Source organism: Fukomys damarensis, unplaced genomic scaffold, assembly GCF_012274545.1.
Source record: "Fukomys damarensis isolate Sample0158 unplaced genomic scaffold, DMR_v1.0_HiC HiC_scaffold_12, whole genome shotgun sequence".
NCBI lineage: Eukaryota > Metazoa > Chordata > Mammalia > Rodentia > Bathyergidae > Fukomys > Fukomys damarensis.
Window position 1 is genome coordinate 4,939,139 of NW_022900924.1, and position 22,860 is coordinate 4,961,998.

Here is a 22,860-nt window from a genome sequence, read left to right on the forward strand (position 1 = left end):
TCTTTTTTTTTTTTTTTGGCTGACTTCATTTCTATTCATCCTTTAGAACTCAGTTTGAAAATTACTTGTCCCATCCCTGTTTTTCTAGTTATGAACTTGATGTCCCCTTCATGCTACTTGTCCCACTTATAAATAAATTGTGTTATTGTTTAACATTTGCTGTGTCTGATCTCTTGTTTGCTGCTCTTTCCTTAACGCAGTGTTGGACGCATAGTTGGCATGCAATAAATATTTGCTGAAAGAATGACTGAAGCTTGTGCATTGAATTTAGCAACAAGAGGCACTGTTGACCTTGGTGAGACAGCTTCAGAGAAATGACGGGGGTGGAAGCCAGATTGCAGAGCATTGTGCAGAAAACGGGAAATGAGGACAGCGATATACAGAGAACTTTTTCGTGAAGTACAGAAGCAGTAGCTGCTAGAAAAAATAGGGTCTAGAGTTGTTTTTGATAGGAAAGTTGTGAGCTTATTTAAATGATAATGAGAAAAGGAGCCAGTGTAGAAAGAGAATAGTGGTGGAAATAATTGAAAATATGCATCTTCTAAGAAGTGGGATAGGAAAGAATCCAGAACGGGACTGCCGAGTTTAACAGTCTCGCATTTGTTCTGCGGACACTGAGAAGCCTGACCTGGACCTGAGATAGTTTGGAGCCTGAGCAAGCCAGCGAAGATTGTGCAGTAGACAGGAAAAGAAGCCCAAGAAATAAAGTAGGGTGAAGGACAGGGAAGGGCTAGAGAAAGCTTTGGAAGGTGAAACCTGGCTGGTAGCTGTGAAAGAAAAAGTAGCCACAGAGCAGATGCTTCAGTTAGTGTGGACTGAATGGTTTTGAGGTTTCTCGAGACCAGAGAAAATGAGGCAGGCTGTGGAGGGTGAGGCAATGACGAGTTCTCTAGTGTATTCTCTTCATGGAAAGCCCTTATCCTCTGAGTTTCGGAACTGGCTGGAAACCGTTCAGAGCCCAGATGTTGAACTGTCATGTGGGTGGTCAGGTTAGACACTATTCCTTTTAGATTAAAAACCGAAAATACAAAATAAGGCGTGGCTCCAAAATAATGAGTTTTTCTGAGAGCAGGGCTCATACCAGACCCGGAAAGACTTTCCATGTAAGTTTCCAAAAATGTGTCAAGCAGAAATGAGTTTGTGAGATCCATTTGGATGGCTCTGTTGATTAAAGCTCTTCTCATTGGGAGTCAAAGTGGTGGCATGTGCCTGTAATCCCAGCCCTCAGCAGGCTGAGACAGGAGGATTACCATGAATTCAGGGCCAGAGTGGGCTACAGTGAGTTCGACTCTAGCCTGAACTATGAAGACCCTGTCTCAAAAATAAGATAAAAATTTTTTTTTCTCACTGGGGCTGCAGGTGTAGCTCAGCAGTAGAACACTTGCCTAGCATGTGTTATACTGTTTGGTCCCCAGCACTGCACAAAATACAAACATAAAAACCTATCATTAATTTATTGCTTTCTCCAGTGTCTGTCTGATCTGGCCTGGGTTTGAATGAGCCTCTCAGACTTTCTATCTTGGAGGTTTTTTTGTTGTTGTTGTTGTTGCCCATATTGTTGGAGAGGAGGTCTTGCTATGTAGCTCAGGCTGGCCTTGAACCCACTGTGTAGTCCAGGCTGGCCTCAAACTTGTCAATCCTCCTGCCTCAGCCTCCTAAGTGCTGACTTTTAGGCATGTGCCACCACACTCAGCCTATTGTGTTGTTTTGTTTTGTTTTTTGCAGTAATGGAAATTGAGCGTTGGGCCTTTGTACTGAGCTACACCTCCACCCCACCCACCTTTTTTTTTAGGAGACAGGATCTTGCTAAATTGCCTAGGCTGGGTTTCACCTTGTGATCCTTTTGCCTCAGCTTCCCAGAGTGCTGGGTTTACAGGTATGAATCACCGCCTGGCTACCTTAGAACTTTTGAGAATGATGGTATACTCTGTGAATGCTGCCATTCTGCTAACCAAAAAATAAAAAGGCCCCTCTGAGAACCTGGGAACTGTAGGTCCAGAAAGAATGGTTGATGGGCATATAAATGTCCCATCATTGGAAGGGGACCAAGAGATGAAAGGAGGGAAGGGGAAAGGAAAGGAAAAAGAATTAAGATGCGTTGTATACATGTACCAACTCCCCATGATGAATGTAATCATTATGTGCTGCAAACATTTCCTGATAAAAATAAAAAAATTTAAATGTCCCATCATTTAGGAACTAGTGGGGAGGAGTGGGTTTTTAATCCTGCTAGCTTGTTTAACTTATGAGGAGGACAATTGTCTGTATTCTGGCTGCCCACAGATGGTGCTGAGCAGGCTTGAAGTGCTTGGAGCTGTGCTTTGTCTATTCATGGACCCTGTGCTGTGAAGCAGGGTTCAGTGACTGTCACTATGCCTGTCGCAGTCTGGAGTCACCCAGAGAGAACAAAGCAGCATACACAGTACACAAGGGAGTCTTGTAACAACCTTGTTCCTCTTTCTAGGTCTGAGTCAGGTATCACAGTTTGATCTAAGCTGCCTGCTTTATTTCAAGAAATTAGCATCTGAACCACATCGAGTATTGTGTTTTCTTTGGGATATCCCTCTTTTGGAGAGACACGGACAAGCCCCTTATGGCTGATCTTTCAGCCCAAACAGCCCTGGAACATCTTTTCTCAGCCTTTAGTAGATCTTCCCCATATTTCAAGGCTCAACTCAACTGTCCACTTCCTCTAAAGACTTTCCTGCCCCTCACTGGAACTAGCAGGAGTTAATATGGTGGCCTGAAAAGAGCACAGGCTTTTGAATTAAGTAGAGCTGAATTTGAATGCTTTGCCTGTCATCCCTCCCCCTGGCTTCACGCATTGTTCTCCCTGAAACCCCTTAAATGAATATGATGGTATTTATCACACAGGATTTTTTTTTTGAGATGGGGTCTCACTATATAGTTCGAGCTGGCCCTGAACTTAACTATGTAACCAAAACTGGCCTTGAAGTCATCAAAATCCTCCTGCCTCTGCCTCCCGAGTGCTGGAATTACAGGCACGCTCCACCATTCCTGTCTACAGGATTTTTGTTTTTCGTTTGTTTTTTTTTACACAAGGTTTTTGTTTTTGGTTTGGGTTTTGATTTTTTTTGTTTTTTTTTTTGTTGTTTTTTTTAAGAATAAATGAGACTGCATCCACCAAAGCAACTTGCACAATTCTTGGCATATAGGAAGCATTGTTAAATGTTTTTTCCCTTTTATATTTGTAACTTTTCTTTGAGCCAAAAATAGATAGTACTTCTACCCCTGAAATGATAGTCAAGTGAAAAATTACAGATAGAGTGGACTTGCTGTTTGTTGAGAAGTATAAGTGATATCACCCAGTGGCCTCCCACACAGAGCTTTGTATTAAGAGGACCAATGATTGTTGGTTGAGCGAATGAGGTCCTAGACCAAGTAATGGGCAATCTAGGAAATAGTTAAAATCAATAACAGGTTTAACCCAGAGAGGAGACATTTCAGTGTACTACTTGGGAACGGTCATAAGGATTGACATTGGGCTGGGGATTTAGCTCAGTGGTGCCACTGCTTCCCTCCCAAGCACAAGATCCTGAGTTCAGTCCTTGGTACCAAAAGAAAAAAAGAGGGGGTTGACATTGAAAAAGAGACCTTTATTTCTTCTACTTAGAGCTGAAGCAAAGGCTAAAAGTTCTATGAAAAGACATTTTGTTTCAATAGAAAATGGAACAGAGTTTTGTTTTGTTTAGTGAGAATACTGGGTGTGGTGGTACATGCCTATAATCCCAACTACTGAAGAAGCTGAGGCAGAAAGATCCTGAGTTCGAGACTAACCTGGGCAACTTAGTGAGACCTTGTTTCAAATGAATGAATGAACGAACGAACGAGCAAGTAGGACAGACAAGGGTACTTTTGAGGCTTTTCTGGCTCTAGAGAGATAAGCCAAGGCTGCCAAGTGTTTACCAGAGATCTTGTGGAGTGGGACATGGCATCAAGCAAAGTATTAGTCTGACCTTTTCCATATGAGATTCTACTAACTTGTTCTACATGGTGGGGCTCTCATCCATTTGTCTCCTGCTGCTTTGGACTTCTGACCCTCTTGGATTTTGTGTGCAGGTGAAGGTGCCTGGAGATGTCAAGGCTGTGGGGACCATGTTGCTGCAAGCCAGAGGTTGTACAGAACTGTCAATGAAGCCTGGCACAGCTCTTGCTTCCGGTAAGTGGGTCTGTCTTCCTTTCTTTACCAGTATACTATGGCCAGGCACTATTTCATGTACTAGAAAATACAGAAGCAAGTTTGGGTTTTTTTTTTTTTTTTTTTTTTTTTGGTACTGGGACCTTGAGCTTGTGAGGCAGTGGAACCACTGAGCTAAATCCCCGGCCCAAGAAGCATGTTTTTAACTAGAGAATTTCCATCTTGGTTGGGAAGTACAGGTGGGGTGGAGGGGATGTGTCAAAGAAGAACACCCCTGAAGTAGAAGAATCTCTGCTGCATGGTGGTACATACCTATAATCCCAGTATTCAGGCCGAGGCAGGAGGAGTGCAGTGAGTTCAGGCCAGCCTGGAATACATAGTGAGACCCTGTCTCAGAAAACTTAAAAAAAAAGGATGGAAAAACTTCAAGGGCAGCCACAGGTAGGGTAGGAAGACGGCGGGAGGAGCCCTTTCCACAGTTTCTTCTACCACCCTCACTTTATAGGTGAGGAAACCAAGACCCAGAAAAGTGATTTTCCCATGCCCTTGGCTGCAGTTTGGATACACAGGTGCTTCAAGGGTTTTTAGTGCAGTTGAGAATTCTAGTTCATCATCATAGAATCCCTCCCTAGGTTCCTGTGTTTTGTTACTTTCTTATAGCTCTTAGTGTTCAGACACAGCTTGGTTTCTTGAAAATCCGCATGGACTTCAAAGTCAGATTTGCAGTTGTTTTCTGAGCCTCCATTTCCTCGCCTGGAGGAAATTATTAGTTATTAATAAGCTGTCTCAAAAAAAAGAATAAAGGAATAGTAATACTAGTCTGTCCCATAGACTTGTTGAAATTGAATGAAATGATACACATTAATATACCCAGTACATAATAGGCATACACTGAATAGTTCTTCCTTTCCCCCATAGATTGAAATTTTCAAGGGTGGGAGCTTGTCTTTGTATCTCCAAAATATAAAACAGTGCCTGGCGTACGGTCGTACCACATCTGCCAAATGAGGAGCTGTCCGCACTGGAGGCTAGGCAGGCATATCCTGTGTTGTAAAGGTGTGAAGGGAAAGTACCTAGAACATGTGGACAGCTTCCGTGGTGTGAAGTGGTGGGGCTGCATTCATGTTCTAACAATAATACAGACTGTAGCAGACACTGGGTACTGTAGATTCCAGGTCCCACACACAGCTCTTGTTGCAAAGCATCCCCTGTGCCGATCTCAAATAATTTAGTTGACCTTTAAGTACTTGCCTCCCCCTAAGAGCTATGTGAGGTGTCGGTCTGGAGAAATCTGGTCTCTGAAAGAGCTGGAGAGGAACCAACATTTTCATTCCTTTTTTATTCTAACTCAGAGCTCTCGTTTTTTTCTGTTGTTTTTCCCTTGAACCTCAGTGAAATTGATGCTACCTTCTCTGTGCTGATTAGTACGATAGGAGCAAAGAGTGTCTACCCTGTAGATAAAACCCTTGGCTAGCCCTTGTGTTTTATAGCTGAGGCTGACGAGAAGTATTAGAACCCAGTGAGTTCTCAGAGCAGGTCTTGCCTTGGCATCTAACCCACCTGGTTTAGTTCTTTCTGTTCCTATTTGTACAAATACTCTCTATCCAAAATAAGCAGGACAGAATAGAGCAAGCAAATCTCTAGAATTTCTGGATTGTTCTGCAGCTAAAGAACTTAAAAACTAGGAGGGCAGGGTCAAGGGGAAAAAATGAGAACCAAGACCTGTCATGTAAAGGTACAAGATCCCAATGATGAATGTAACTGTACTGTATACCTAAAATGTACCAATAAACTCAATGAGAGAAGAAAAAAAAAAGAACTTAAAAACTAGGGTCAGGGATTTAGCTCAGTGGTTCTGCTGCCTGCCTTGCAAGCACAAGGTCCCAAGTTCAGTCCCTGGTACCAAAAAAAAAACAGCTTAAAAACTAGAAGGAACTACATACTCTAGATATAGTCCCTTCACACCTTCACAACACAGATGAAAGAAGTGCTCAGGATCACTCAGGCCATGTATGACAGGAGGTATCCTTAAAACTGAAGTTTTGGATAATTTATTGGCGTAGTCAGAAATTGTGTGTGTGTGTGTGTGTGTGTGTAGCATACACAAAAATACATGTACATACAGAAGTAGCTGAGTATGGTGGCACACACCTTTAATCCCAACACCCTAGGAGACTGAGGTAGAAGTATTATGTGTTCAGTCTCTACTTGGGCAATTTAGCAATTTATTGAGAACCCTGTTCAAAAATTTAAAAAAGAACTGGAGCTATAGCTCAGTGTGAGGGCTCTGTGTACAATTTTCAGTACAGGGGAGCATGTAAGCATGGAAGATAATAGCATTAAGAGTACAGACTACAAAAGTAAACTGTGTTTTAAATCCTGGCTTTGCAAGTCATTCACTGGCTTTAGGTAACTTACCTGAGCTGTAGGTATCTCATCTATAAAATGAGGATAAGAGTATTACTCATCCCACATACTTGTTAGGAAGGATTAAATTAATACTTTCTATAAAAGTGTCTGGCAGATCATTTGATCTGCTGCGTAGAAAACCTCTAATAGCTATTACTATACATTGTATAAATACAACACGTGTTTATATATACATCACATAATGTGTTGTATACATGTACCTATATGTTTACGTGTATGCTCTAATCACACAGTCATTGGTCATCTGATGTGGATAAAGGGCAATCCTGAGCTATCTTAGCAAGTTAAACTAAAGATCATGCCTATGGGAAAGAGAACATCTAGATTCAGTCTCTTTATTTATTTTTTACCTTTTGTTTTTTGGTACTGGGGATCAAACTCAGGACCTTGCACTTGCAAGGCAGGTGGCAGCACCTCTGAGCTAAAATCCCTGACCCCAGTCTCTCTTTTTTAAAAAAAATTTTGTTGTTTTTTTTGAGACAGGGTTTTGCTATGTAGTCCAGGCTGGCCTAGAACTCTGCCTCCAGGGTGCTCGGATTACAGGTGTGCACCGCCACACCTGGAGGTTTAATCTGGTTTGCAGCTTCCTTGAGGACAGAGCCTGTAATACAGCTTTACTGAAGGAGTGCATCTCCCCGCTCCTGAGCTTTCCTGTGATAAATGCTAATTGGATGGCTAAAGCCCTCTAGTGGAGACTGCTAGCAATTTGCCCTAGGGAGAGTAACTGTCTTTTGGAGCCAACCTGACATTTGCCCAAATTGCAGGAAGATCTTCAGAGCTAGGAAAAAAATGTGTTTTTTAAAAAAGAAAGAAAGAAAGAAAGAAAGAAACCCTGTGTTTGACCACAGAAGTAACCTGGGTTAGGAGTATCGTGAGGCGTTGGCCTGAGTGGTCCTTTAAGATCTCTTCCACCCTGGTTTGCCTGTGATTTCCTGATGAATTTACCGTATCTGGGGACATGTCCACCATGAAGAAATTCATTCTTTATGGTTCCATTCCAGCCTCGCTTTTACCAAGCTGGGCTAGTTACAGTAAAGGAAATGACTTTTCTTCTTCCCTTCCCCAACACCTTTGTTTTCCTAGTCTGAGGGTGGGGCTGGACTTTGAATGGAGAAACTGCTGGAGTTCTTTCCAAACTCCTCCCCTCCCCTCTTTATACTACCCCAACCTCCTGTCTGTTGCCACATCCGTTGTGTTTGATAGCCTTCCTCCGGATTTTCAAGTGTTCAGAACAGAAGGAAGCCACTTAAAGCTGGATCCTGAGACTACATGAAAGCCAGCTGACTAGCCTTCTAGAAATAGCCCACTTGATAATTGTGCCGGTGCAGTTGGGCACCTAGCCAAGATCATTCTGATCTCTTGGACACATGGCTGACCAGCCCTTCTGCTCCCTCTCCCCCACCCTCCCTACTGGCCTTCCTTTCCTTGAACAATGGCATTGACTCTAGATCTGGAGGTATTCTCCGAAGCTCTCCCTAAACGTGGCTCCCTCTCCTCAGGGAGGCCCAGAAAGTAACCAAAGTGTGCCTTGTTTGTTGTTTGTAGCTGAACTTAATGCATGGAGCTATGAATGGTGACCTGACCTCTTGACAAGTTGGCAGGCCGGAGAATCTTGAAAGGTGATTGTTCTTCACCCTCCCTGGAAGTGTTGACCAAGGAGGAGGGAAAGCTGCCTTTGTTAGTCTTTACGCCCCTAAACTGGGTCTCTCTTGCTTCACCTGGTTCCTAACAGCTTTATCTGAGGGAGATCAATCACCCTTAAGGCTCCTGGGAACTGTGAGGGCCTCCTTTCTCAGGATCAGATTATTTGACTCTTTTCCTGTAAAAAGTGATTGGTAAGGGGCCAGGGGCTCGGTGGTTCTGCTGCCTGCCTCAAAAGTGCAAGGTCCCGAGTTCGATTTCTGATACCAACAACAACAAAAAAAGTGGTTGGTAATACTTGTTCCCTGGAAAGGGGCTGATTATTGATAGAAGACTGGTCACTTCAGGCAAATAGACTATTTCCGCTAAAGTTGTGACCCCAGGAAGGCTGATGAAGAAATAACACATAGTAAACAGAGAATGTGGTGTAATGAGCTGGCTGACAACAGGGTACTTTTTGCTGAAGTCACATTCATTTTCTCACACTTAGCCCCATCTAAACAGGCATGATAGAATGCTAATTATAGTGGTAGATACCATTTATTGAGTACTTTGTGCCAAGCACCGTGTTTTGGGTTTTTTGGGGGGAGGAGTAGGTAGGCACTGTTTTTAACATTTCCCATGCATTATCTCATTTAATCCTTAAAAGAACTCAGTAAATGTGGTACTGGTCTCACCTAATTTAAAAATAGAGAATGATGGGGAGGGAGATTAACTTACTAGCATTGTGCCTGCCTTGAAAGTGCAAGGTCCTGAGTTCAATCCCCGGTACCCCCCCCAAATAGAGAATGACAGTTACTTAGTGATAGAGCTAGTAAGTAGCATAGCTGGAATTTGAACCCAGAGGCTGCCTCTTTGCTTATAGGCGTCTTGCATTAAGCTCAGTATAGTCACACATGCCTGTAATCTCAGCACTCTGGGAACCTGAGGCAGAAGGACAAGTTTGAGCCCAATTTAGGAAACCTAACAAGACCCTATCTCAAAAGAGTGGAGGGGCTAGAGGATGTAGCTCAGTGTGAAGGCCGTGTTCAGTTCCTGGTTAAACAAACAAACAAAGCCTTGGCATTCCCAAATATGGACATGTCATTTAACCTCACTGAGGCTCAGTTTACTCTTTTAAAAAGGTAAAAACTCCCAGCCTGCCCCATTCTGGTAGTGTCAGGTAACACAAAGATACTGGTTCAAAGGCTTCATGAACTCAAAAGTGCTTTTAACCCATTTATGCCAAAGGTTGTAATTCTTTAAATTTTTGTATGAAATTCATCTATGTTATCTAGAAAAATTCAAGAAACAGGAATTTGAAGAGAAAAAATTTTATCACTTTCTGTTGTTATGGGAGTTCCAAAAATGGGACACTAGGCGTTTAAGTTAACTTTCTCTGAGTCTCTGGCTTCTATGTGGGAGTCAGTGAAGCAACTCTGCCCTCTGCTGTTGTACTATTGATATTGCTGCTACATTTATTGGCCCAAGCCTTTGATTCTGGCTATGGTCTTCTCTGGAAAGTACATTTGCATGTATCTCCAAGGAAACACCCAGCCAGCGGGTTGTTGGACAGAGGCTCCTGGGAACCATGAGGGCCTCCATTCTCAGATCACAAACACAGGCTATTTGACTTTTCTCCTGTTAAAAGTGGTTAGTGATACCTGCTCTCTGAAAGAGGGTGATTGCTGATAAAAAGACTGGCCTATCTGTGGAGAAAAGGACAAACACTTGGGCCTCTCTCTGCCCCGTGAGAAACTCTGGCTTGAGTAGAGTGGGACTCCTAGGATTTAGCAGCCACGGTGACTTTCAGTGTGCCTTCATCCTGCTCCCTTGTTTGGGGAAGTAGAATCAAGACCCCATAGAAGTCCTCCATCTGCTTTCTGGATAGAGGTAGAGAACTACAGAGGGATGGGGCTAGGAATAGAGGACTGATAATTTAGTAAGGATTCTATTAAGAGCTTCACTTAGCTTATCTGATTCAGTCTTCACAGCAACTCTGCACTTTGTACTAAAACACGAAGACCCAGAAAGATGGAGTAACTTGACCAAGATCACACAGCTGACTTTTTGTGTGTTTGTGTTCTAGGGATGAAACCCAGGACCTCATGCATACTAAGAATGTGCTCTACCACGGAACTAAACTTCCAGCCCACACTGACATTAGAACTCAGATCTGCCAACAGAGTCCTATTTCCCTCTTATTACTGGTTCTCCAAGAAAAGAATATTAGCCTTGGAGTCACAACTCTTCATTTGAGTCTTTGTTTGGCTAGGGAAGCTTTATCTTTGGACACATTCCTTAGCCACTGTAAGGCTCAATATAAAATGTGGTAAAAGAAATTTACCTTATGGAATAGTTGTGAGGATCAAGAAGGTAATAATATTGCAGAGGATAGCCTTGTCAGTTTTTCCACTGGCTATTCTTCAGGGTGTGTATTTTTGGGGGATACTGGTGATTGAACCCAGAGCCTTCACACTGAGCTATATCCCCAGATTTTTTTTTTTTTTTTTTTAAGACAGGGCCTTGCTGAGTTGTCCAGGCTGGGCTCAAACTTGTAATTCTCTTGTCTCAGGTTCCCAGAGTGCTGGGATTATAGCCATGTGCCACCACACCCAGCTTATTTTATGTGACCTCCCAGACTACTAGGGGTACATGTTGAGCATTTCTAATCCAAAAGCCAAAGTACTCCAAAATCTGAAACTTCATGAGTGCCAGCATAATTTCACAAGTGGAAAATTTCATACCTGACCTTATATAACAGATCATAGTTAAAATACTGATCATATTACAAAACAAACTTTTGGGCCAGAGATTTAGCTCAGTGGTTCCACCGCCTGCCTCAAAAGCACAAGAACCTGAGTTCAATTCCCAGTTCCAAAAAACAATCTTCAGGCTCTGTGTATACAGTGTATTTAAAACAAATGAATTTTATATTTAGACATTGTTTATGCCCCAAGGTACCTCATTATACCTATGCAAATAATCCAGAATTCAAAACACTTCTGGCCCCTAGCATTTCAGTTAGGATCTCCTCAATTTGTAATAGCAGAGAAAAGGGAATCACTTTGTAGTCAGGCTGCTTGGGCTTACACCCCAGCTTCCTTATCAGCTACCTGACTTTGAGTCAGCTGCTTACTTCTCTTTGCTGTAATTTCTTCATCTGTAAAAGGGGAAAAGGTTTCTACCTCCAAAGATTGTTATGCAGATTAAAACTGATCAAGAGTCCTTAGCATAGTACATGACCAATATTAGGATTTAATAGATGTTAGTGTTTGTAATTGTGTCTGTCACTCCCCCACCCCCAATCCATATGTTCTCCTGTCAACATGAGAAGTTCATTTGGTTTTTTTGTTGTGATGGCTTCTTTTTCTTTTTCTACCCCTAGTACTGGAGATTGAACCCAGAGGAGTTGTACCACTGAATAACATCCCCAGCCATTCTGTTTCAAGAAAAATCTCACTAAGCTGATCGAGATGGCTTTTGAATTCCTGGGATCAAATGATTCTTCTGCCTCAGCCTTCCAAATAGCTAGAACTATTGGTACACCAATTCACAGGGCCAAAAGCAAGCTTTTTCCTACTGACAGATGGTGTTCATCATGCTGTACCCTTGATACGAATGCCACTCCACATTCTTTTTGCCTAATTAACTCCTGTTCCTTATTCACATCTTTACTTGGATGCCTTAGGGAAATAGTATTCCTCTCCCCTGAAGAATATGTTCCCTATGTATGCTTTTATAGACTTTTCCTTTGATGCTTCTCTACTAACCTTTTTTTTTTTCCTGTCCTGGAGATTGATCTTGGGTCCTTGCACTTGTGAGGCAGGCGGTGGAACCACTGAGCAGCATCCCCAGTCCTTCTCTCCTGGTTTTAATTTCACATTTATTAATGTGGTCATCTCCTTTGTGATATTTTAAGACCTCTAATAGTTGGGCCAGGGATGTAGCTCAGTGGTGCCACACCTGCCTGGCAAGCACAGCGTCCTGAGTTTGATCCGTGGTACAAAAAAAAAAGACCTTTAATAGTAAACATAACTTAATCAGGACCATAGTGCTTTCTGCCCCTCATTGTGTCACAACCGACACATCACTGGCAGAGAAGGGAATATTGTTGCATGAGTTGCCAGAAGTGACCCAGTGATATGATGAAAGTGGGGCCTTTTCTTGCCCTTCTGCTTTCCCACATCCTTCTCTTAGCAGCCACTGTGGCTGCAGTTCCCGTAAGTGGCAGGGAAGAATTGATTTCAAATACTGGGTTGTTTTGGACAATTGCCTGCAAGTGTAGAGGTAAGAAGATAAAGCTTTCCCTCTGCCTTCAGAAGAACCATTCCACAGAGAGGAGAAGCCAGAGAGGCTGACCCAGGAGTCATCTTCAGCAGCAGGTCTTAAGCTGCACTTCTCTGTAGGTACAGTCCAGACAGGAGCAAGTCCTGGTACTTGGGTACTCTGGCAGGGAAGGCAGTGGAGGAGGAATGAGTTCAGCTACTCTGGCTCAGGCCAATCACAAGTTACTCTGAAATATGAAAAATCTCAATTCCAGTGGTAAGTTTTTTGTTTTTAAAATTTTTATTTTTGAACAGTTTAGCTAATGATGCCCATTAAGTTCAGAGTTGAAAAAATGGAGTTCTATGTAGTATCTTTTACTTACACTGTAGCTGAGTCCGTGACAAGGAAAGTGACAGCTTGGTTGGCAGTCCTTAAGAACTTGATGTTCGTGAGTTAAACGAATAGAACTTATATGTAATGACTTATATACAATGAGAGCTGTATCATGTAGTAAAGAGCATAGACTCTCGAACTAAATTACTTGAATTCACATCCTAACTTCTGCTGTTTATGAACAGTGCGCTTTGGTCCAGTTGCTTACCCTTTCCGCGTTTCATGCCCTCATCTATAAAATGGAGATACTTATTCTCTACCTCCTAATTGCTATAGCAGGAGGTAAATGAGTGAAGTCACTTGTAGCATTGAGAACAGGGCTTTGCATAGAGTGAGCATTCATGAGTGTTAGCCATTTATTAGTACTGAAGAGGCAGATGTAAGTGGCCAGCAGTGAAACAAAGTGAAAAGTCAGTGAGGTAAAAACAAGTGATGTATCTAGGGATGTGAATCTGGTTCAGTCACTAGAAAGGGATTTAATGTTGTAGGCAGGGTCAGTTAGGCGATTCACCACTGCCCAGGATAAAGTCTCTTCATGACTGCTCATTTCTTATTTTATTTTATAAAACTTTACTTTATTGAGACAGATTCTCACCATGCAGTTCAGGCACGCCTTGAACTTAGTATGTAGCCCAGGCTGGCCTGAAACTGGAAGCAGTCCTCCTGCCTTAACTTCCCGAGTTCTCGGATTATAGGCGTGTGCCACTACACACAGATCATTTCTTTTTAGTCCTTCTCAGAGCAACCTCCTGATGCCTGTGTCAGCTTTCTGGGAATTTTTTTTTTAAGACCGGGTCTCACTGTGTTGCTCAGGCTCATTTTGAATCCCTGAAGTCAAGCTATCCTCCTGCCTCAGCTTCTCAAAGAGCTAAAACTAAAGTTGTGCCTGACTGGGGGATTCTTGATAATGGGAAAGGTCTGGAAATAACACCTATGTAGGGAACATGAGTGTGCTAATTTTAATTGTCAATACATACGTCGACATTGAGGTGGATAAATGGTTAGGACAGAATGATAATGGCATGCCTATACATCTCTGGATTTTACGAAATCCTGTTTCAAGACTTAAGGGCCGAAAAACTGGGTCTCACAGAGGTCTCTGTGTAGTCATTCACTAGCCTTCCCGAGTACCACCCTTGTCATTGCTTCCCTCAGCGGTGACCTACTGGATGTAGAATTTTTTTGTTCAACTAAGTATTTTTACAAATGAATAAATTGAAGCAGAGAGGGTTAAAGTCTTGTCTAAGATCATACAGCAAATTTACTGTTAAGTTTGGGCTAGTGCTCAGGTATTCTGTATAGGCAAGGGTTCTTATGGCAGTGCTTAGAGATTTGTTGAAGTGTCGAAGGATTTGTTGTTTTTCTTCCCCAGTGCAACAGAAAATAGTCTATGTGAATGCAGCATTTGACCCCGAGTGCCAGACGCTGCATTTTTCCTTTCTTTTCTTTTCTTTCTTGTTTTTGTGTTTTTGGTGCTAGGACCAAACTGAGGGCCTCACACATGCTAGGCAAGTACTCTACCACTGAGCCACATCCAGAGTCCCTGCAATTTCTGTTAGTATCATGAAGCAACAGTAGGTGATTATCTACAAGGATTGTGATCCCATTCTTAAATGCTTCTAACAAATACGACAAATCTGTTAAAATAACTAGGGTGAGCCAGTTGTGGTGGCTGTGCCTGTAATGCCAGACTTTGGGAAGTTGAGTCAGGAGGATTAAAAATTCAAGTCTTGCCTGATCAAGGACCCAGTGAAATACTGACTCAAAACAAAAGGGCCTGGGGGTGTAGCTCAGTGGGAGAGTCAACCTTGGTTTGATCTTCAGTTTTTTTGTTGTTTTTGTTTTTTGAGACAGGGTCTCACTATATAGTTGAGACTGACCTGGAACTCATTATGTAGCCTAGGCTGGTCTCTTACTCACAGAGATCCTCCTGCCTCAGCCTCCAGGGCTGGGATTACAGGCGTGTGCCACCACACCCGGTTTGATCTTCAGTTTTAAAAAAACAAACCAAAAACCTAGTTGGTAGAGATGTAGTCTCAGGGAAAAGATATTGCCTGTTGTGAGTGAGCACTAGTTAGCCAGTAAACTTCATGTTGACATAATGAACATATTACAATAAACTGAAAGCATAATGGAGCATTTAGGGAGTCCGCTGAAAACCAGCATCCTTTTTGGTGTTTCAGACTTTATGTTCTGTTTTTTGAGAGCGGCTGCTTGCTTAAATACCTCTGGTGACTCTTCATTTCGTGCAGGCAATTCTAGTCAGGCAGACCTGGTCTTTGTGATCTACCTGTTCTTTTCCATCATCCCAGACTCCTTCCTCTCTGATCACTGCCCACAGATGCCCTGCGTTGCAGCTATGGATATGATCAGTGTTATATGAGCATACAAGTCTCTTTTATGCCTCAGTGCATTTGCACATGTTCCTTCAGGCTTGAAGCCTCTTGTGTGCCTGGCAATCAGCCTGTTACAGTCTGCCAATACATCCCATACTTTGTGGAGGAGCTCCTTGATGTCTACACTCACTTCTTACCAATCAGAGGAGACTTTTCTCTCTCCTTGTTATCTTCCTCATACCTCATTTATAGTGTTGTCAGTATTTGTTTACATGTCTAGTGTTGCTCTTAAAGTATAAAATTCTCCAAGGGAGGAGCCATATCTAATTCATCTTTGTATCCAGAGCTGAGTGTCTAGAATGTAACAGGCCCTCAGTGTTTGCTGGTTGAATGATGTATTTGTCAGATGACTCTCTGGCCATTTGAGTAAAGCCTTTCCAGTATGCACCTGCCTTAGCCACTTCTTCATTACTGGGACAAAATACCCAACACCCACGACTTAAAGAAGTTTATTTTGGCTCATAGTTTCAGTCCATGATTGGCTGGCTCCAAGGTAAAAACACCAAGGAGGAAGAGCATGGGCAGAGGAAACTTGGTCATTCCCTGGCAGCCAGGAAGGAGAGAGAGACAGACAGACAGAGACAGAGGAGCAGCCAGGGACAAGAATGTACCCTTCCAGGTGACACTCCCAGTGACCACTTCCATCCAGGCCACACCTCCACACAGCACATGTAGCTACTGAATTCATCAATGGATGAGTCCACTGCTGAGTGTAGTGCCTGCACGATCCAGTCACCTTTCACAATGAGGATGTGGGGGACATTTTAGATCTAAACCGTAACAGCACCCTCCATCTCTTTGATCCCAAATAAGAGCACTTTTTCTGGAAGTAAAAAAGGGGATAAAATAGGACCTCAGCCTGTATGTAAAGTCTTCCCTTCTGTAATTGCCATAGCTCACTGTGCTATTTTGCCTTGCTTCTTTTTTTCCACCAGACTAGAATCTCTTCCCCCCTGGAAATGCTGGAGGCGTGCTAACATTCTCTGCTTTTATGTACCTCACCATTACCAAGAAATCCCTGAGCACCTGATACTAGAGATAGGAAACAACTTAAGGTTACTTTCTTTTTTTTGTTTTGTTTTGAGACAGGGTCTCACTGTGTAGTTGAGACTGACCCGGAACTCACTGTGTAGCCCAGGCTGGTTTCAAATCTGTGGCAATGCTTCTGCCTCACCCTTTCCAGTGCTGGGATTATGGGCATGCATTGCAATGCCCTGGTTTTTGTTTTGTTTTGTTTTGTTGTGAGGTTTTACATTTATTAAAGGTATGAAAAGAAAAACATGTTTAACAGAGCAAGTTTGGGCCAATTAAAGGTAAGAAGGGATACACCCTGCAAACAACAGTAGGCCACGGAAAGATTTCACAGGGGCCCCCAGCTTGATAGCGGCCCTCTGTTGTATTTCTCAATCTTTATTTTGCATCAGAGCTTGTTTAAAATGCAGGTTCTGCAAGGTGTGGTGGCACACACCTATAATCCCATCACTTGGGAGGCTGAGACAGGAGGATTGCTGCTAGTTTGAGGCCAGCCTGGACTGTATAGTGAGTTCAAAGCCAACCTGAACTACATAGTAAGACCCTGTCTCAAAAAAAGTAAAATAAAAAAATAAAATGCAGGTTCTTAGCCCCAATCTCACTATTATTCCCTGTGCCTGGGGTGAGGCCCAGGAATCTTTATTTTCGACTAGTTGCCCAGAGAAGTTCAGTATAGCTGTTCTTTCAGCTACATTTTTAGAAATACCACTGTCAATCAAACAGCAATTATAAAATCATTATTTGAGGCAACTTTAGTGTGTTGGACCTGGCATTTCAAGACTTGGGTTAGGCAACCCATTTGGGAACCCTCTTATCTCTCAGGAGCTATTCTCTTTTCCATTCCTATTCCCTGATAAGTTTTCCTACTCTTTTTTTTCTTTTTCTTTTTCTTTTCTTTTTTTTTTTTTGTACTGGGGATCGAGTTCGGGCCCTTGTGCTTGCGAGACAGGCAGCAGAACCACTGAGCCAAATCCCCAGCCCGATTTTCCTACTCTTAAAAAAAAAAAAGTGGCTAAACTTCAGCTCTGCCATTTCATTCCTACACCTATGACCTTGAATAACAACAGCCTCCTCTGTCGCACCTTAGCAATTTAGCAAGATTCTGCCTCAAAAAAGTTTTAAAAAGGGGTGTGGGTGTAGCTCAGTGCAAAAGCCCTTGGTTTAATCCCCAGTACTGGAGGGGAAAAGGTACAAGATGAGAACCCCAACCTCACAGAATGACATTAGTTATGACTGTTCCACACCAACTATATAAGTAGAAATGGAAATAGCTAACTGTTAGGTCCAAAAGAGGTGGAAAAAAAGATCACGGAAAAAGTAAATGTATGATCCTTTTCGTTGGACTCCAAAAATTCTGGGGAGACAGTAGAATCCGTAGCAATTTGCAAACTAAAAATGCTTTATAAGCGTTGGTTATCACCACTCTCTAGTACAGTATTGTCTCATAATGGGGATTTTATATCACGTTCATGTACTAGGTAGGCATCAGTGGACACCTGGTATGGGCCAGGCCTATACCAAGCACCAAAAGCACCCAGTAACTGCCTTTGTGTTGTTTGATCTGTCAATAGACAGATGTGGGCCCAGAACATTTCCTATGTGTGATCGGCTTGGAAATGTCCAGGGGACCCTTCCTAAGGGAGAATGAATGGGCTGGTGTTGGGCTGGAAAAAGGAAAAGAAAGGTAGTGGCTGGAGACATAGGGGGCTACAGAGATTTGGGGGCTATTAAGAGAAGGCCTTATCTGGTCTGGTCAGGAAACGGAAGTAGCCAAAGCAGCAGCCCCGGTAGGGAGACTAACGTGACAACCCCTCTTCTAAATGCAGTATGCCTGAAAGGCTGTCTTTGCCACTGGACAAAAACACTAGGGAAGAGGTTGGGGTGTTTGCTATAAATCCAGAAGTTGTTTTGTTGCCATTCATTCATGATTTCCTTTGAGAACAGTGTTGAGATAGCTCTTACTGTGTACTCCAGGCTAGCCTTGAACTCTGTATAGCCTAGGCTGGCCTCAAACTCACGATCCTTCTACTTCAGCGTCAAGTGCTGGCGTTATGGGTGCATGTCACCATGCCCACCTCTCCTTTTATGATTTTTAAAAGGAATTTTTTAAAAAAGGAATTTCAACATAAGAAAAAATTATTTTTGAGACAAGGTCTTTCTCTATAGCTCCAACTGGCCAAGAACTCACTTTGTGGCTCAGACTGGCCTCAAACTCCGGGCAGTCCTGCCTCAGCCTCCCAGGTGCCACTACACCCAACCCAGGAAGATATTTAAGCAGTGTCCATATGGTATAAAATGGATGTTGTCCCACCCATCTCTGTTTCTTGTCTCACTACTATAAGGGGGAAAAAACTGATAACTATGCGAGGCAGTCTTTGAGGCAGTCCCTAAGTGTTACATGTGTAGTTCTTATTTTGCTTTTTTGAGATGAGGTCTTGCTGTGTAGCACAGGCTGGCCTTGAACTTGGGATCTTCCTGCTTCAGCCTCCCAAGTGTGGGATTACAAATGTGTGCCAACACACTCTGCTCCACATAGATTCTTTTTTTTTTCCTTTCTTTCTTTTTTTGTACTGGGGATCAAACTTGGGACCTTGCACTTGTGGGGCAGGCGGCATTGCTGAGCTAAATCCCCAGCCCTACATAAACAGTGGGTTTACAGTATACTATTAACTGTCTTTGAAGCTTAGGTTTGGTTTGGTTTTGTTTTTTCACTTAACATTTACCCAGGATGTTTTCTATATCAGTACCTAACCTACCTCAATATTTTTAACAGCTGCCTAGTATTCTGTGGTATGGATGTATTGTATTTAGTACCTTTCTCCACTGATAAGTTGTTTCTAATCTTTTACCATTAAGCAGTGCTGCCCTATTTGAAAATGTGTTTGCACAGTTGTAGGAATGTTTCTGTAGGCAAAATTTCTAGCAGTGGAATTACTGGGGCCCCTGATTTAGAAAGATGACGGCTACTATAGTGTTGAAAGTCACTTGGAAGAGGGGAGGAGTAGAAGCAGGAAAGATGGTCAGTGAGGAGGTAGCCGTGATCACCTGGTAGCATTTAGAGCAGTGGTGGCAAACCAATGACATGCATGATGAAGTGGGCACACAGAGCCCTCTCTATTGGTATGTGGGCCGTGTTGCTCCAGCAGCCGAGCACTGGATAAGGGTTGGTTTTTCTCAACTAAAACCGCAGTATTCAGGTTTAATTGCAGTATTGACACTTTGCAACAAATAAGTTGCTTTTGGGTTGTAGTTTGGGCACCTGGTCTCCAAAAGGTTCGCCATCACTGATATAGAGGCTCCAGAGTCCTCAGGATCTCCCTTCCTTGTTTGGAGTCCTCCTGGCCAATAGAGGGCCTCACACATACACAGTTTCTTTGGTTTTGGATTATTTGACCAGAGCCTTCTTCCAAGGAGAGGTTGGGGTGATTCATTCATTCACTTACTTCTTGCTACAGTTTTTACTTGGGACTGCCAGCTCTGAAGGCTTTTGTTTTTCAGCTTGTAACAGGCGGACTTCTTGAAACTCCATGTCTCAGTTTGCTCAGCTCCTTGCCAGGTTTCCAACTTGTGAAATGTGCAGGAGATTAGCACCTCTCCTGCCATTTTTCCTGAGCAGAACCGCCAAGCCAAGGATCCCTGCAGTTGCCACTGGCAACCATAACCCTTGAATTCTCTGCCAGCTGCTCTGGGGACCTAGAAGAGCAGCTTTCCTTCCAGGATCAGTTTCCACGGACTGGAGAGGGAGATACGCCTTCCAGTGTGACTTTTCACCTCCCACTGAGTGATGTGGGTCCTTTAAATTTGACCCTAAGGAACCACACACTTAGGTATGAGCAGCCAGTGGCTTTATCACATGTGGTGATCAATCCTTCGAAGATTCTTCCTGAAGTCTGGATTTATGGAAGTCATTTGGATTCTCCCTGGGAGGGGATTGCACGTCAGTTTAGGACCCAAGGAGATAGCTGCCGCTCTCCCAGGGAAGGCAGTTTTCACAGCACTGAGACGTCTTCTCACCAGTTCTGCACCCATCCACCCACCCATTGAATCTTTTGTAAGAGGACTGGGGAGAGAGGAGAAGGCCTGCAGCCTCCTGCTCGCATTCCTAGACACCGACTCACTGTGCTTGCCGCCACTGGAACAGCAGAGCTGTGTGAAGTGTCAGGAGGAGTTATGCTCATGGGCTGCCTGGCCCCAGTCTCTTTGTGGCTTGCGTTTTCTTCCATCTGTACTCTGTTCATCAGATGGAAATCGGAGGGTGCAATTAGAAGATAATTTGCTAGTTCCAGGCTTAATTTTGGGCCCCCTCCTTGCCTGATCGGATTACAGGGGAACATAATAGATTTTTTGGCTCCATAGTTGAGAGCTTCTGGCTCTCCAGCCAAACAGCCCTTTCAGTATCCTGTGTGTTGCCCCCACCCTGCTTGTGTGCCCCCCTCCCAGTCTAGGATCCTGATCCCTTCAGGACTGCTCAAGAGGTTTAAACTCAGCTTGAAACCTAAAGAAAACAGGGAGCCTCTACAACCTTGTAGTGCTGAAAAATGTTGAAGCTGGAAGCCCTTTAGAGGTCTAACCAAGTCCCAGACAGAGGCAAGGACTTGATAAAGGCCACATAGCTAGCCCATAGTAGTTGTAACAATAGTCTTAATGATATTAACAGCTAACATTTATCAACTCTTAATGTGTTCCAGACTTGGTGCCAAGGACTTATGTGTAGTGTATTGTCAAATTCAAACCCAGACAGTCTGGCTCTGGGCCCAGGCCGAGCTCCCATATAGCATGGTAGAACACAGTCTATACTGTCTGGTCTAGGTTCAAACCCTGGCTTTACTTCTCAGTTATACAGCTAGTTAACCTCGGGCAAGTGACTTGACGTCCCTTTTACCTCAGTTCCTTCATTTGTGAAGAAGGGGATATCAGAGCATTACCAAATAGTGTTTGTTAAAATTCATTTATACACACAGTGCTGCAAGTGAGCCTCTGCATTGCCTGGTGCAGGGTGAGCACCCATCCAGTGCTCGCTGCTCCTGGCTGCCTCTGGGGCTGAAGTGTGGTATCTTATGTGGTGATAGATAGGTATGGCGGAGTTCTGCACAAATGGCCAAAGCCATTATTCATTCATTTTTTTGTTTATTGGTACCAGAGATTGAACTCAGGTCCTTGTGCTTGCAAGGCAGGTGCCAGAACCATTGAGCTAAATCCCTGGCTCAACCATTATTTGTCTTTAGAGGCAGTAAACACAATGGTTGAGCTCTGACTCTAGAACATAAACTAATAGGCAAACTGTGGATCGTTGCCTGACTTTGTACTGCCTGTGATTTTTTTTGAGGGGGGTATGAGGATCAAACTTGGGTCCTTGCACTTACGAGGCAGTGGAACCACTGAGCTAAATCTCCGGCTCTGCCCATGATTTTTATGTTCTTAAATGCTTGTGGAAGGAAAAAGCCAAAAGACTATTTCATGACATTTTTATGAAGTTCAAATTTCAGTGCCCATAAATAAAAACTTTATTGAATTATAAACTACATCCATTTGTTTGTTTTATATATGGCTGCCTTGGCACTTTAATAGCATAATCAAGTATCTCTGTAATAATCTCTATGACCTGCAGAATCTAATACTATTTGTACTCTGGCCCTTTACAGAAAAAAAGTATCTTGACCCTTGTTCTGGCAGTATACTTAGTGGGTTCGAAATCTTCAGGCTAGAGACTAAACCCATCAAACCCTCAGTTTCCACATCTGTTAAATGGGTATAACATCTAACCTATACCCTGGCAGTTTAAATATAACAGATAATAGGTAGAGAGCACTTAATACAGCCTGGATCATACCAAGGGCTCAGTAAATGGGAGCTTATGACAGGGTGCAAACCCAGTCTCTCATATTACACTCATCGTCCCCTGTGCCCATTTGGAGGAATAGGAAAAGAGACCTTTGTAACTTAGGTGCCACCTTTGTCACAGACTTTCCTGCCATAGTTCATGATGACAGCCACTGCAGGATGACTTGGTTCTTTCTAATGGAGATGAAAGTCTGTCTGGTGGGAGAGAGCCTGTGTCACTGCCCCAGTTCCAACAGTGAAGTTGAAAGTTCCCAGGCTCCTCTACCGGTCACAGTGTTGCAGGCAGCCGGGATAAGGGCCCTGCTTAGTGGTGGGCCTAGCTGGGCAGCCTCACAGCTGGGGCTCTTCAGGCTGGCTCCTGTTCCTGATTGGCCCATCATTCACCACTGCCCACTGAGGCAAATGAAAGAGAGTAGACGGGTAACCTGAGCTCCAACCTGCGGGCAGAAGGCTTTGAAAGAAATGTTTTCCCTTGAAAATGTAGAATGAAGCCTGATAGCTGAAAGCTGCAACTCTGGAGTCATAAGTGCCCGTATTTAAATCCAACCCTTAGGGTTGGGGGTGCAGCTCAGGTGAAGCACTTGCCAGGCCTGCATGAAGCCCTGTAGCTCATTCCCAGCACAACAAAAAATGAAAAATTGAAGGAAAGAAAAAATCTCAGCCTGGCTGCTGTTTAGCTTTTTTGAATGAATTGCCTAATTGTGCACCTCGCTTCCTTTC

General features: G+C 43.3%; 1 protein-coding gene across 2 annotated transcripts in view; it reads left to right on the forward strand.

Moving 5' to 3' along the window:
- The window catches only part of Limk2 (LIM domain kinase 2), a 68,068-nt gene that overhangs the window by 9,079 nt on the left and 36,129 nt on the right, over positions 1-22,860 (forward strand). For both annotated transcript variants that reach the window (XM_010603823.3, XM_010603824.3), the window contains exon 2: positions 4,081-4,180. In XM_010603823.3, the coding sequence (XP_010602125.1) occupies positions 4,081-4,180 (100 nt within the window). The remainder of the gene's footprint in view (positions 1-4,080; positions 4,181-22,860) is intronic.